The sequence below is a fragment of the Centroberyx gerrardi genome, chromosome 21 (assembly GCF_048128805.1).
Source record: "Centroberyx gerrardi isolate f3 chromosome 21, fCenGer3.hap1.cur.20231027, whole genome shotgun sequence".
Classification (NCBI taxonomy): Eukaryota; Metazoa; Chordata; class Actinopteri; order Beryciformes; family Berycidae; genus Centroberyx; species Centroberyx gerrardi.
In genome coordinates, this window is record NC_136017.1 from 8,774,650 (window position 1) to 8,787,381 (window position 12,732).

Consider the following 12,732-nt stretch of genomic DNA (forward strand, 5'->3'; position numbering starts at 1 on the left):
CTCGTCTTTGTGTGTTTTATGTTTCCGTCTGGAGTCATTTGCTGCACTGAATGGCATGAATTGCCAAGAGAATTATAGAGAGGGTATAATTGAAGAGTTTCATTTTAAAATAAGATTTGAAAAACATCGACTCTTACAAAATGATTGCAGGCATGAAAGCAAAGCATGCTACTGATAACCATTTAAGATACGAGTCATCCTGACTAATGGTTGGTTTTGATGATAGAATCTTCTGTTTTTTAACATTGAACAAGGAATTTGTGGGAGCAACACTTTTTAAATGGATACAAACACTTTCACCCAGTACATGTTGTGTTGAAGCCTGTCGTAACCCTTTGCCACTCACTTTGCATGTAATTTCCTTAGACTCATCCACAATTTGGAACACGTCTGTATTACCTATATAAAAAGTGTACGATTCCCTTTGAACCCTGTACTAATTAAAGGGACAATCCACCCTAAAACTGAAATTTCAGATATAGAGACCTTGTACAGTTTAATTCTGATTTGTGAAGAGGAACAACAGAGCCGATATATGAAATGGGAATGGGAATATGTATTTCATCGACTTTTCCAATGTATGGAAACATGTTTTGCAGGAAAATAAATGTATCATCAAAAACCAAGTTACTTTGTCCTGCATTTCACTCTTGCACTTTTTTTTTACATGGTGCGCATTGATTGCACTTGGAGATTAATGACTGCACAGAACATTAAAATATCCCAAAATCTGAACTAAGGCAATTTACTGAGGTTTTGTAATATTCCAAAACAAGTTTTCAGTGTTGGTGTTGGGCAACTCTTCAGCGTTTGCCGTAATTTACCCAGAGCACTGGCACATTAGTCATAGTGGTAATACAGAAACTGAAAGGATGAAGGCACGCAGTGTTGGTAATGTGCATATTCTGTAATTAGACAGGCTTGGTGAAATCATTTGTGCTATTAAACAAGGCTGAGAGCTTACATGGAAACCTGGCTTTGATATTATTAGACATATAAGCTTTGTCCAGAACATTTCATCAAACATTTCTCAGCATTAGGCTAATGGGACAGCTGTGCACCAGCAGTATGAGTCTGTACAATATGGGCTGGTTCACTTACCCCATGACAAAGCAGATTGCAAGTAATAGCACAGATTTCACTGGACGTTTTCCATGTGAAGTCACGCTTAATTAGCACTTGCTGTGTTTGGCAGGGCTGAACGGCAAACATCTCTGAACACGACACATCTCTCTGTAGGGGAAATCCCAACAGGTGAGCTGTTGACAGAGGAGTGGTCAGCACCAAAGATACTGTATATGTGAGCTCTGAATACCGACACACACCATTCTGGTACTAAATGCCCGCAGCTATAAACCTTGCAAACGCTCCAGTGGAGTTTTTCAGCCTGACCAGAACGTCTTAACAGGTACGTGACACAAAAATATTATTATTATTATTATTATTATTATGTTTTTACAGATTGCACATCCAAAAATATTCCAAAGGGGAAACACACATATAAAGTCAGTTGTAAAGCTCAATTATATTGCAAATATATTGAAGGGACAGCACAGTGTGGAGCATTACAACTGTCTCTGTATGTGCTTCCCCTTTGGAATATACTTTTTTTTTTCTAGGTAGCAGACTGTGTGTGCAATATAAGTGAAGGGCTGCGTTTCAAAATGCTATATACCCATTTTGGAAAAACAAGTACTTAATGTGCATTGCTCAATATTCAAAAAATGCAACTGATCATGTCATTAAAAATATTACAATCTTGTAAGCAAACATCTTAAGATACCTAATACCCTCAATAATAATCCATGGTGAATTTAATATTCATGCCAGCTATAATTTTGCATGGATAGATAAAGGAGGATGCATGCTTAGAAGAAACACAACATGAAGACATTCATTTTTGCATATTTATTCATGATTACACATATTTCAATTTTGTTTTCCAGTTGAGTTACTGATTCATTCACAGAGGCTGTATTGTTTAATGTCTGTGATCATGTATGCAGGGCCTTGCGTTCATTTGCATATTAACTGGCCCTCAGAAACCTGTTTTTCTATCTGAGGAATGAAACTTCTGTCATTCAAACTGACAGGTACAATTACAGAAAAAAAGTGGTGACAGCCATTGCTAAGTTGTGTAAATTTATAAGTACGTTTTTGTAACTGAAATGTTTGAAATCTTTTTTTAATATGCAACAAAGTCCTGTCACTAAGTTTAGCTGTAGACTAATGCAATACGGATAATAAATGTGTTTTTATAGTTACTGGCGGTGAAGGTGATTATCACATCAGTCCACTCTCTGGCTCTTACTTATTATGTCAAACTAGAATCAAAACAGTGTTATTAAGTTTGTTTTGAGCCAAAATGCTTGTGGATAGAGTAAAAAGGGGGGTATAACAGAGTATAATCACCTGTAATGTCTATCTAATCACATGTAATGTCTGTTGTTTTTAATTTCAACTTCAAACTTTTATTTTGAAACTTGAAAGTTAAACCACTAATCTATTAACCAGGAAGCTGTCCCACTTCTGTCAGGTGTGGGACATTTGTGCAGCAGTTGTTCCTCATTTCTGAACGTCCAGGGACACAGAGCAGGAAGGTGTGTTGGTGAGTCAGTCACAGGTTATTAGACATGACACTGTCACTCTGTCATTAAAAGTTCACCGCATTGTGTTGACAGACAGTTTGCATTACAGGAATTCTTTGGAAAAGAGACGTGTCGGTTCGAGCTGGAGTTCAGCGTTAATAAATGACTCCCTGAACATGTTGGATCAAAGTTGGATTGAGACCAGTGGGAGACAAGTTCTGCCAATGGACACCGACTCAAGCGAATATGATAAAAGTGAGTCTTTTTTCATCACTGGTAAACAAATACGCAGCATTGCCAAATTCAAAAGGTGTTAAATTTCAACAATGCGCTTACCTTCTTTCTTCCTACTTCCTGGTAGTTGTGTCCCAGCAGCCTTGTTTTGTTTGTCACGGGAATGAAGAAGTGTGTCCGATAAGTTTACCTGTGCGTTCAACTTGTCACACTACTGAGAGAACAGAACAGACGGCTGGACAGCATTCCAGGAAGAAACAATCATAGTTAATTAATTTAGAAACCAATTTTCAGTCTCTTTTCAGTTTACAGCACCCTCACACAGTAGGGGAGAAAGGGGTAACATGAGCCATTCTTTACATTTAGTGCTACTACGGCAAAATAAATGTGTATTTATTTCAAACAATAATCATGTATACCTCAGGTTGTTGGCTATTCATGGAAATTAAAACATTTTCTGTTGCTCATACAGTTTTTCAAGTATAAGCCATTAAAGAAGTTGATCTTTTTGGACAACTTACCCCAGGGTGGGGGCACATAGATCTGCCAAGGAGGCTGAACCCTTGTTTGTTTTGTGTTTATAGTCTTGTGGAATAATGATATCGTCTCTGTAGTATTGGAAAATACCACTTGAACACACACGTGTTTAAGTTAACTACATTTTAATAGAATTTAATTGGATTGGGGTTAGCTGAGAAATTGGTTTAACCTGCCCCAGGGCAAGTGGCACATTTTACCCCACAGCCTCTTTTACTTCACACAGCTAATCAGGCCCACAGTTAAGTTTATAACCTCATATTGTACCTTATAAAACCTTAAACTAATAAATAATAAGGCCTCAAATGTACCTACTTACATTTAGATACAAGAATCATGACACTTTAACTTGATGAAATCATTAAAAATCTGTGATAACACGGTTAATTTTGTGTATGGCTTCCTAGAAACAAGGACTGGCTCATCTTACCCTGAGACTCAACTTACCCCGTTCTCCCCTAAAGCAGCATGGGATGCCTTTGAAACATCTTCCCTGCCCGCTTGCCGTAGCTCCTGTTGTTGCAGGGCCTCCACCTCTGTGCTCTTACTCAATTTGGTTACAGTTTTACATTGAGGTGTAACAGTTGTGCGTCCCTGTTGCAGGGTGTGCCATCAGCACCCCGAGGCCACCAGGGTGTCACAGGAAGAACACTGTGAAAGAGCTGATAATGATGAGACGAGTCGGCAGTCACAGTGGACAGGTATTTCACAACTACAGGAATATGATAAGATATTATTCTAGGCTTTGGCAATAGCAATATGTTGCTGTCAAATTCATTATTCATGTTTTATGCATTTATCAGGAAAAAAACATATAACTATTAAGTTCAAATAAAAGCCTATGCAAAACAATTTTCACTTGGTCAAAATGAATGGAACATAAGAACATTTTAAGAACCATTTTGGGCAGAAACAGAGATATTTCTATGTATTTAATGTCTACAGAGAAGAAATAAAACAACAACAACAACAACAACCAGTAACAAAATGTACAAATGATAAAGTTGTAATTACATGAAAAAATATAGAATATTAGCTTGCACAAGCCATCAGAGAACGTAGATCGTGATTTTTGCTTATGTTTAATTACCTCCAAACAAACAAACATAGGTGCCATCATTTTCTCTCAGTCTGGGGGTTTTCTTTATGAGGATACACAGTGGTAAATAAATCTTTTAGTTCCGTCAGTATGAGGAAGAAGGGCAGCACACCTGCAGTTGGCTTCAAGGGCAATGCCAAATGAGGGTGTGTTCTGCTGCGGTTGAGAATAGACTACATTTGCAAATACAAAACCCCACACCTGAATTCTCACATTCAGATGCATGCATGAAAACACTCGCAACTTGAAGTATAATTATGTCAAAAAGTGTTGAAGTCTCTCTGAACCGATTCATCCGTGTCTCTTTCAGAAACGGAACTGCTCACAGAAAAAGAACATCTTGGGTCACAAGTTTAAATCTGTGAAGCCCGATTCATTCTACCAATCCATCGCCAGTGAGTGCAGCCTTCACCTGTTGAGCACTCCGGCGCCCGTCAACCCCAGCATCCCTAATCAGTTCCTCCCCGGCCCTGAAAACGGCCACGTTACCCCGCAACTTGTACAACACCCGGCCCCGATCACTGACGGCAAAATGACTTTCTTTCACTGGCAAATACTTCAAGAGGCAAACAGAATGGAGGGAGTTCACCCTGAGGTGTTGAGTCTGCAGGATGAAGACGGGGACACGTATGTATCGACTAATTGCATGAATAAATATGAATATTCGGACAGATATGATAACACAAGCTGATTGTAAATAGAACTTCTATTGGTATTACTTTACTCCTGTCCCACTATCCCTAATTGCAAGTTTTGAAGCATCACCTCTGATCTCACTAAATCATCAACACTGTAATCTTTCTATCGAGTCATGTTTATTTATATAGCCCTTTATCACAAGCATGTCTCAAAGTATCAGTATTACCTTTATTCGACGAGGCACACCCTGGCTATTCATGCACCTTCTTTGTGATTGGATACACCCTCATTGTACTTGGATACATTCTCATGGGCCTAATTCTCTTTCATCCACCAGATGTCTTCACATAGCCGTGGCCCAGGGCAAAAGGGCTCTAGCCTATGTGCTTGCTGCGAAAATGGCTGGAATTGGCTCACTGGATATGAAAGAGCACAACGGCCAGGTATTATATGATTTTAATGTGATGTGATGTGATGTTTAATATTTATCTTTAATCCACACTTACATAAATCCAAAGAAATATCAGAGCATGTACTGTACGTCCACGTCTTTGTTCACAGACAGCGCTTCAGATCGCAGTTGCTACCAATCAGCACTTGATTGTTCAGGACCTGCTGGCACACGGGGCGCAGGTCAACAGTAGAGACTGCTGGGGGCGCTCCCCTGTTCATGTCTGTGCTAAGAAAGGCCACTTTCTCTCTCTGCAGGTGAGCCCATGTCTGTTTTTCAGTTCATTACAAGTTGTCGTTTACAAGAGGCCATTGTGGCATATCTGTGAAAAGCCCATTGTTCCTATAAAAGTAATTTAACATCGTTTCAATCAGTGTTAATGCATCAGCACAACTAACGTTGAATCAGCATTGTGTCAACATTGCGATATAGATCGGTGGTGCTTTTGTATGAGGTTCCTGGTTTGAATCACAGCTCCTTCACTCTTAAGAGTTCCCACTGTATTGTTGTCAGCAGTGTGAACACTTGTAGAAATAATGATGATGAAAACACACACGTTCAAATTCAGCAATAGCTCAGCAGGATCAGCAGCTGGGTTGTCTATCATCCCTTGACACTCTTAGTGTTGGTTCAATACCTCATCGAGGTAGAAAGTTATTGCTGAAACCAGTCTGTAATGTCTTTAACCTGACTGGTAAACACACTGGCTTACAGAGCAATATAGTACTGTATACTGGCTCCTATAGGCCGCTCCAAAGAAATACACAGCATGTACACACTGATCCTACAGGCAGATCCAAGGAAATACATGACAACAGACAGGCTGCTGTCAGGAACGTAATACATACTGACTCCTAAAGGCAGTTACATAGACATTTACAATACATAGACACAGATACTATATGTGATTGACACAATATGTGGAGAGACGAATCAAAAAATCAAAGATACTCTATGTAAATCAACAACATGGAGACATAAAATGCTTATGGAGTCAACTTTGGGAATTTGGATTTTAGCCCTATAGGCAGGCGGTGGGCTACATTTTTAATATACTATACATGTAATATGCAATGCCAACATTTTTAAAACCACGACGCAACAAAACCACCTCCTTACAGCTCTCTGGAAAGTAGTTGCTTTTTAACTTTTTCTCAGAGCGTTTAAATCTTTACTCAGGATGTTGGCTTTCAAAATTCACTAACTTAACCCAGCCTCAAAACTTGAATGTCATCCAGTGCTTTGAGCCACTGGGTCAAACCGTTTCAGAAGTTTTTTTTGTCAGAGCTTTTCAATCTTTACTTGGGCTCTTGGACCTAAGGTTAGGGTTTGAACCCTTGAACCCAAATCCTCAAACCTTTTAAATTGCTGAGCAGCTCGTTGAGCCACTGATTCATACTGCTTCAGAAAGTTTATTCTCAACTTTTGAACTTGTTATCTGAAAGATCCTGGATCATGACTCTCAAAAAATGAAAATGATTTAAGGTTAGAACTGGGGTTGTGAACTACAATCTCAGTGGGCTGTTGAACTAGTTTCTTCCTCTGAGCTGCTGAATGAAACTCCAGTTTACCTTGTCTGAGATCATTTCAATTTCCTCTTAGTGCTGGATCAAATATTTACACAATCTGCAGATTTCTGACTAGTTGTTTATCTTGTTAAAGCAGGCGCCCACAGATTAAGGGAACATGGAAACTGAAAAATACATGGAGGTCAAGCTGACAACATGGCTGTATTTCTTAGTTCCTGAAAAGTTGACATTTTGGAGATACAAACTTTTCACCCAACAGCAACGTTATGTTTATTGTATTCATATGCAGGGAAATGCTGACTGACTTTTGGCAACTGGTCATATTTTTACTCCTTTTGTTCTGGAGATTGAAATGCTTGAAAGTTATGGGTCAGGCCATGAAAACAAGTGTCATGGTTTAGGTCCTGCATTTCTCAACACATCTAGTTACTGTAAATACAAACTTATTCAAGCGTTAAAATGGCAACAGTAGTGTTGTCATGGCAACTGATCACTGGCACACTGGGCTACATTCACCTTGATCCCTTGTCACAAAGTTTTAAGTGTCTTGGTGACTTGCAGCTTATCTGACTGGTTAATGTTTAATTGTGCACCATCGCTGTGAGGTAAAACACTGTGTGTGTTATGTTAGGTTATCACATGTTACTCTGCTGTAGACTTTTGACTCATCACAGAATCTGGACAATTTTAAATAAATTAAACGATGCCCTTAATCTTTTAATTTTATATTTCCCTTTATATATATTAATCCGTATCTTGCTATCTTTTTTCTCTCACACTTGTCACAGAGCATCCAGATGGCCCTAACTGGAAACTGGCAACTAATTGATATTGAAATGTTCAATTACGATGGTGAGTACTTTATGTTTTTTTGGCCAAATGTGTCTCTGCCAGAAGCAGCAGGAAAACAGACCATGCTAATTCTAATAAATCCCACTGTGTGGAGGTTTTCTGTAGTCTGATGACAACATGAACTGTGTCTCCTATCACAAAAGAAACTGATACTTTTAAAAAGCAAAAGAACAGAAAAAGAGAGTGTGGCAGTACAGGGACCGTTTCATCCATTTATCCTATCCATTTTCTAAGGGCAGGTATCACTTTTTTTCAAATGGTGGAGATTTTTTGGAGCTTAACTCATCAAGCAGTGAATTACTTTGACATCTAAGCTTTTCCCTTGATATGCTTAATATTTGTATTTTTTTAAAAGGCGTGCGCAACCGCCTAAATCCTGCTTCTGAGAAATTTCTCTGTGACGAATGAATCTTAAAAAAAAAGACTAACTGGTGACACTACCATTCTCTCTCCTGAGGTTTAACTCCGCTCCATGCAGCGGTCTTGTCTCACAACGCCGTGGTCAAAGAGCTGAGGAGCCTGGAAAGTATCTGCTCATTCATGGCAGCGAAGCTCATGCAGAAGAGACAAATGTACAGGGAATGTATTAAGACTCTGCTGCTCATGGGAGCCTGCTGTGGCACAAAGGTAACTACTAGAACTATTGTTTAGCATTTTATTTAGGAGCTGATAGAAGACAAAGAAACCCCAAACGGCTTGGGTTTGTTTTGTTTTGTGGTTTGGATATTACTTCATTAATTACTCCTTGAAACATGTAATTCATTTTACTACTTTATATTTCTTTAGTCATGAGTGTGGAGGGATTTTTTCTCTCACTCGTAACAAGTGATGTCTGGACATTTGTGGGTTCAGCTGGCTCAAGATGTGTTTATTTATGGAGTGTAGAAACTGATAAAGTAACATCTGCTGTATAATGTAATAACTGTAATAAAAACATTGCTCTAAATGGGTTGAATATGTAATAACACCTGTTAATGTCATAAATTCACAGTTAATGTAATAATATGACATTTTTACATTAACCAGTAGTAAATAAGCAACGGTTAATGTAATAATGTGATGTTTTACATTAACAAGTTTAATATTTTTGACCCTTTTAGTGATGTTTTTATAACATTTTGATAAGTTATTACATTATCTGGCAGATGTTACATTGTCAATTGCTACATGAAACACTAGAGGGCTTTTCCCAGCTGGTCCCACTCAAAACACTGTAACTCCCTTCTGCCTCTCTGGAATTAAAATGAAAGGGTTACAAACATCTTGTCCCACAGGATCTGAAAAGTGGACGGACTTCACTTCACATGGCTTCTGAGGAGGCAAACGTGGAGCTGTTTCATCTTTTCCTCGAGCAGCCATCTTCGCTGTCCATTGTAAATGTCAAGGTTAGTGGTGGTAGTTTACTGCATGATATTCTAACATTACTCCAATGCTTTTCCATCACCTTGAAGCACACCTGCCCCCACCAACCCGATTAACCTGCACAAGATGAAAATGGCAGCGCAGCTTCAAACACTTCAACCTCATAGTGTGCCAGGTTCAGAAAGAAAAAAACAGTACTTGCTAATTCTCTCCAGTCTCTACTTGTCTATTTAAGCAGAACAAATTAGAGACTGAAGAGTGAATTAGCAAGTGCTGTTTTTCCTTGTTATAAAGCAAATTAAATTGGCATGTGAGCTTACATCGATTTAACCTGTTTTCCCTCAGTCTTGTCACATTAACTATCTGCTTTGTGTCAACTGATGCAACAGTTTGAGGTATTAACTCCTCTCAATGTGAGAATAAAAGGACTATTCTGTCACTCATTAAATGTTTATTTTATAGATGCTGTCTCAAGTTATATGAGTATGTACCATTTACCAACATTGAAAGAACACTAACAGTTGCTACAGACTTGTGTTAAAAGAAATAAACAATTTGTCTATATATTTTCCAGACATTCAATGGAAACACAGCTCTGCACATTGTCAGTTCTTTGCAAAACCACAAAGCTCAAGTGGATGCAGTGAGGCTGCTGATGAGACGAGGAGCGGACCCCGGTGCCAGAAACATTGAAAATGAGCTGCCTGCTCAGCTGGTGCCTGTAGGACCCATTGGAGAAAAGGTACAGTGTGTCGAATGATCACCAAACCATCCAAACCACCTGTACACTTTTCACTAAGATGATGCCATGTACAAATGTAACGCATTTGAAAAAAAATATAAGGCACTAAAATCGGTCACACAACCAGTAATTGCAGTATGTTGTCTCCAGTTCACACACTGTTGCCAAAATACTGACTTTATGTTTTGATTAATTGGATTGAAGACCTTTTTTCACTTTCAAGCTTTAGAGCTTTTGATACAACGCTAACAAACAACATTTTGGTTTGCTTAAAGGGAATGTCAATATAAAAACTGTATCCCCATGTGACAAGTGCCTGGTGAAGCAAAAGTAACATGAACATTTAAAATGTGTCAGTATCCTTTTAACATAGAAACATCTCTATTTGAGTTTAATATCCTGAGCTGAATTGCTTAAATTAAGTAAAACCTATATTTTAAATAATCAACAAAATTGACTAAGAGTGGGGGAATGTTTACTAAAATTACATATGACACTGAGAGGTCTTTATGCTTTTTGAAAGACAAACTGGTTGAATATGCATTGACTGGTTTAGCATGAATGACTGACGGTGTGTGTTGTGTGTTTCTCACAGGTGCGGCAGATCCTGAAAGGGAAAGATGTTCACACTTAACTCAAGCTCAGAAACACTGTCAGTCAGACAGTCCGATCTATGAAGATATTTGCCAAATTATATTAAGGCAGATGCTAGTTGTTTCAATGAAACATGTTTAACTGTTCACTGCAATGTAGTGCTCAGAAAAAAAGTGAAGCTTTCATTTCTATTTTGTGTTTTGACTCTTTTACGCATGTATGTTTGTATTTTAGACATTTAGCTGACACTTTTAGATTAGTTTACAATGAGTTAGCAGGTTAAGTGTTAAGCCAATCTCCTGAATCTACATTCAATCATGTGAACAATCAAGGGTTCTGAAGTTATATTTGATCGAAAACTCCTTGTTAAATCATGTGAAGAGATGTAAAAGTTATGAAATACTTACCTTTTTCGTTAATTTTTTAAATCTGTTAATTTTTGTTAGATTGCATTAGCAGTTATGAAAACATTATGCAATATTGAGCTGTTAACATACTGTAGGTCTTTCTAAAATCACTCCATTTTAATAATGTCTGTAAAGTTATGTCTATATAATAGAAACTGGTTTGAAAAAAATAATGTGCTGGCAAATGATCTGTATATTTAGTTGCATTTTTCAACAAACAAAGTTTAACTGTGCATTGAAGGCAATTGTGAAGGCGATTGTGATTGTGAAAATAAAATAAAAAAATAGTTGAATTTGAATTAAATGGTCTGTTTTCTAGAATTTTCAAGCATATAGAATGGACTGTGGTTCAGTGATTGGCCAGATTACATCCATCCTCCTCTTGCTGTCCTCACCATCACTGGTCCCCAATGTAACTGTTCAATAGTTTCTAGGGGAGGATGTATTTTTGTACACTGTATCATTAATTAAACCCAGGGGATTTGGGGCTTGCAATGACTAAGTTTCTACTGCAGTCTCAAATGTTTCCTTTACTTGGATCACTCTGACAAAATCTACAAAGATGGTCCAGGAACATTTGGAAGGTCACATTTGTTGATGTAAACACAGCCGACCAGGCCTTGTCTGTGGTTAAGAATAACACCAAACAGAGTAAATGATTTTGAATGGGTAGGTTATGGGAGCTCCATACATTACAATATAAGCTCCATTCTCATCAGTATAAAACTTTTAAGGAGTAGAGGTCACATGATCAGCATTGCACTTCAAAGAAAATTACTGATCTTTTCTGATTTTTGTCAAGCCAAGATAAAATCAGAAATCACTGGAAAAGTGTTTCTACATTTTCTTTGAGTAATGAAGTTATCAGGATCCATATTTCATCTTCCAATAGGAGTGCTTCTCTGACCCTTGTTTGCGTCTTTAGTTGTCTGCCACACAGGATGAAGCAATCAGATTAGAGGCTGTGGTGCAAATGAAACCAAAGAGAAGGCAAATTAGATCATGGTGTCTCAGGTGACAGATAATCCAGAGAACCACCTGCTCCACAAATCAAGTGTTAAGCTTGATGCTGAGAAGCAATGAAATGACTGGGAGTAGACAGGTTTAGAGGTGCAACACCCCTGTGAGATTTAGCCATGATTAATAACCAATTAAAAAAAACAATACATCACTTTGAATATCTGAAGCAGTGGGTCTCTAAATGTTTCAAGCAGGATTACATAGTTGGACAGACAATTTAAAAATGCACCATGAAAAGCCATCTGATATTTTTGTAATACTGGTCAATTATGACTGATTGCCACTCCAGCCTAATATTCAAGTTTAGTTTAGGATTCATTTCCAACACATCAATATATATATTTTCTTACAGTTTGCTTTCATTTATCCCTTGTCTGTGTGTTCCCAATCCTGCTCTGGTATGTCTAGACTGTGGTATATCTGAGATAATGGGATACATACAGAGGTCAGGCTAAGACGGACAAACTTCCCTGTGGGATCATGACAGATCTAAATATTTGTAATTATTGTTAGCCTGGCATGATGTTAGCCATGTCAACTTCAACATACTTAACTGTCAAGAAGGTAGGAAATAGTAAGAACTGATAACCTTCTCATATGCTAAGCGACATACAGACTGGTAGAAACGTTGGCCAGTTAGCAGTACTCGGATCCAAGTACTTGGATGACTTGTTTGAA

The 12,732-nt window shown here is 38.1% G+C and overlaps 1 protein-coding gene across 2 annotated transcripts; it reads left to right on the top strand.

The window, feature by feature from the left end:
- The first annotated feature begins 1,333 nt into the window (after positions 1-1,333).
- nfkbiz (nuclear factor of kappa light polypeptide gene enhancer in B-cells inhibitor, zeta) lies at positions 1,334-11,259 on the top strand. 2 transcript variants are annotated; one of them, XM_071918202.2, is made up of 12 exons: positions 1,334-1,408; positions 2,537-2,608; positions 2,698-2,843; positions 3,963-4,060; positions 4,769-5,085; positions 5,435-5,540; positions 5,659-5,805; positions 7,866-7,929; positions 8,387-8,556; positions 9,204-9,314; positions 9,866-10,033; positions 10,629-11,259. In XM_071918202.2, the coding sequence occupies exons 3-12, from the start codon at positions 2,765-2,767 to the stop codon at positions 10,665-10,667; spliced, it is 1,299 nt and encodes a 432-aa protein (XP_071774303.2). In that variant the 5' UTR covers positions 1,334-1,408; positions 2,537-2,608; positions 2,698-2,764; the 3' UTR covers positions 10,668-11,259. The 2 variants fall into 2 exon arrangements, with proteins under 2 accessions (XP_071774303.2, XP_078147248.1); XM_078291122.1 differs by lacking the exon at positions 1,334-1,408 and having other exon boundaries at positions 2,529-2,608.
- The last annotated feature ends 1,473 nt before the right edge of the window (positions 11,260-12,732 follow it).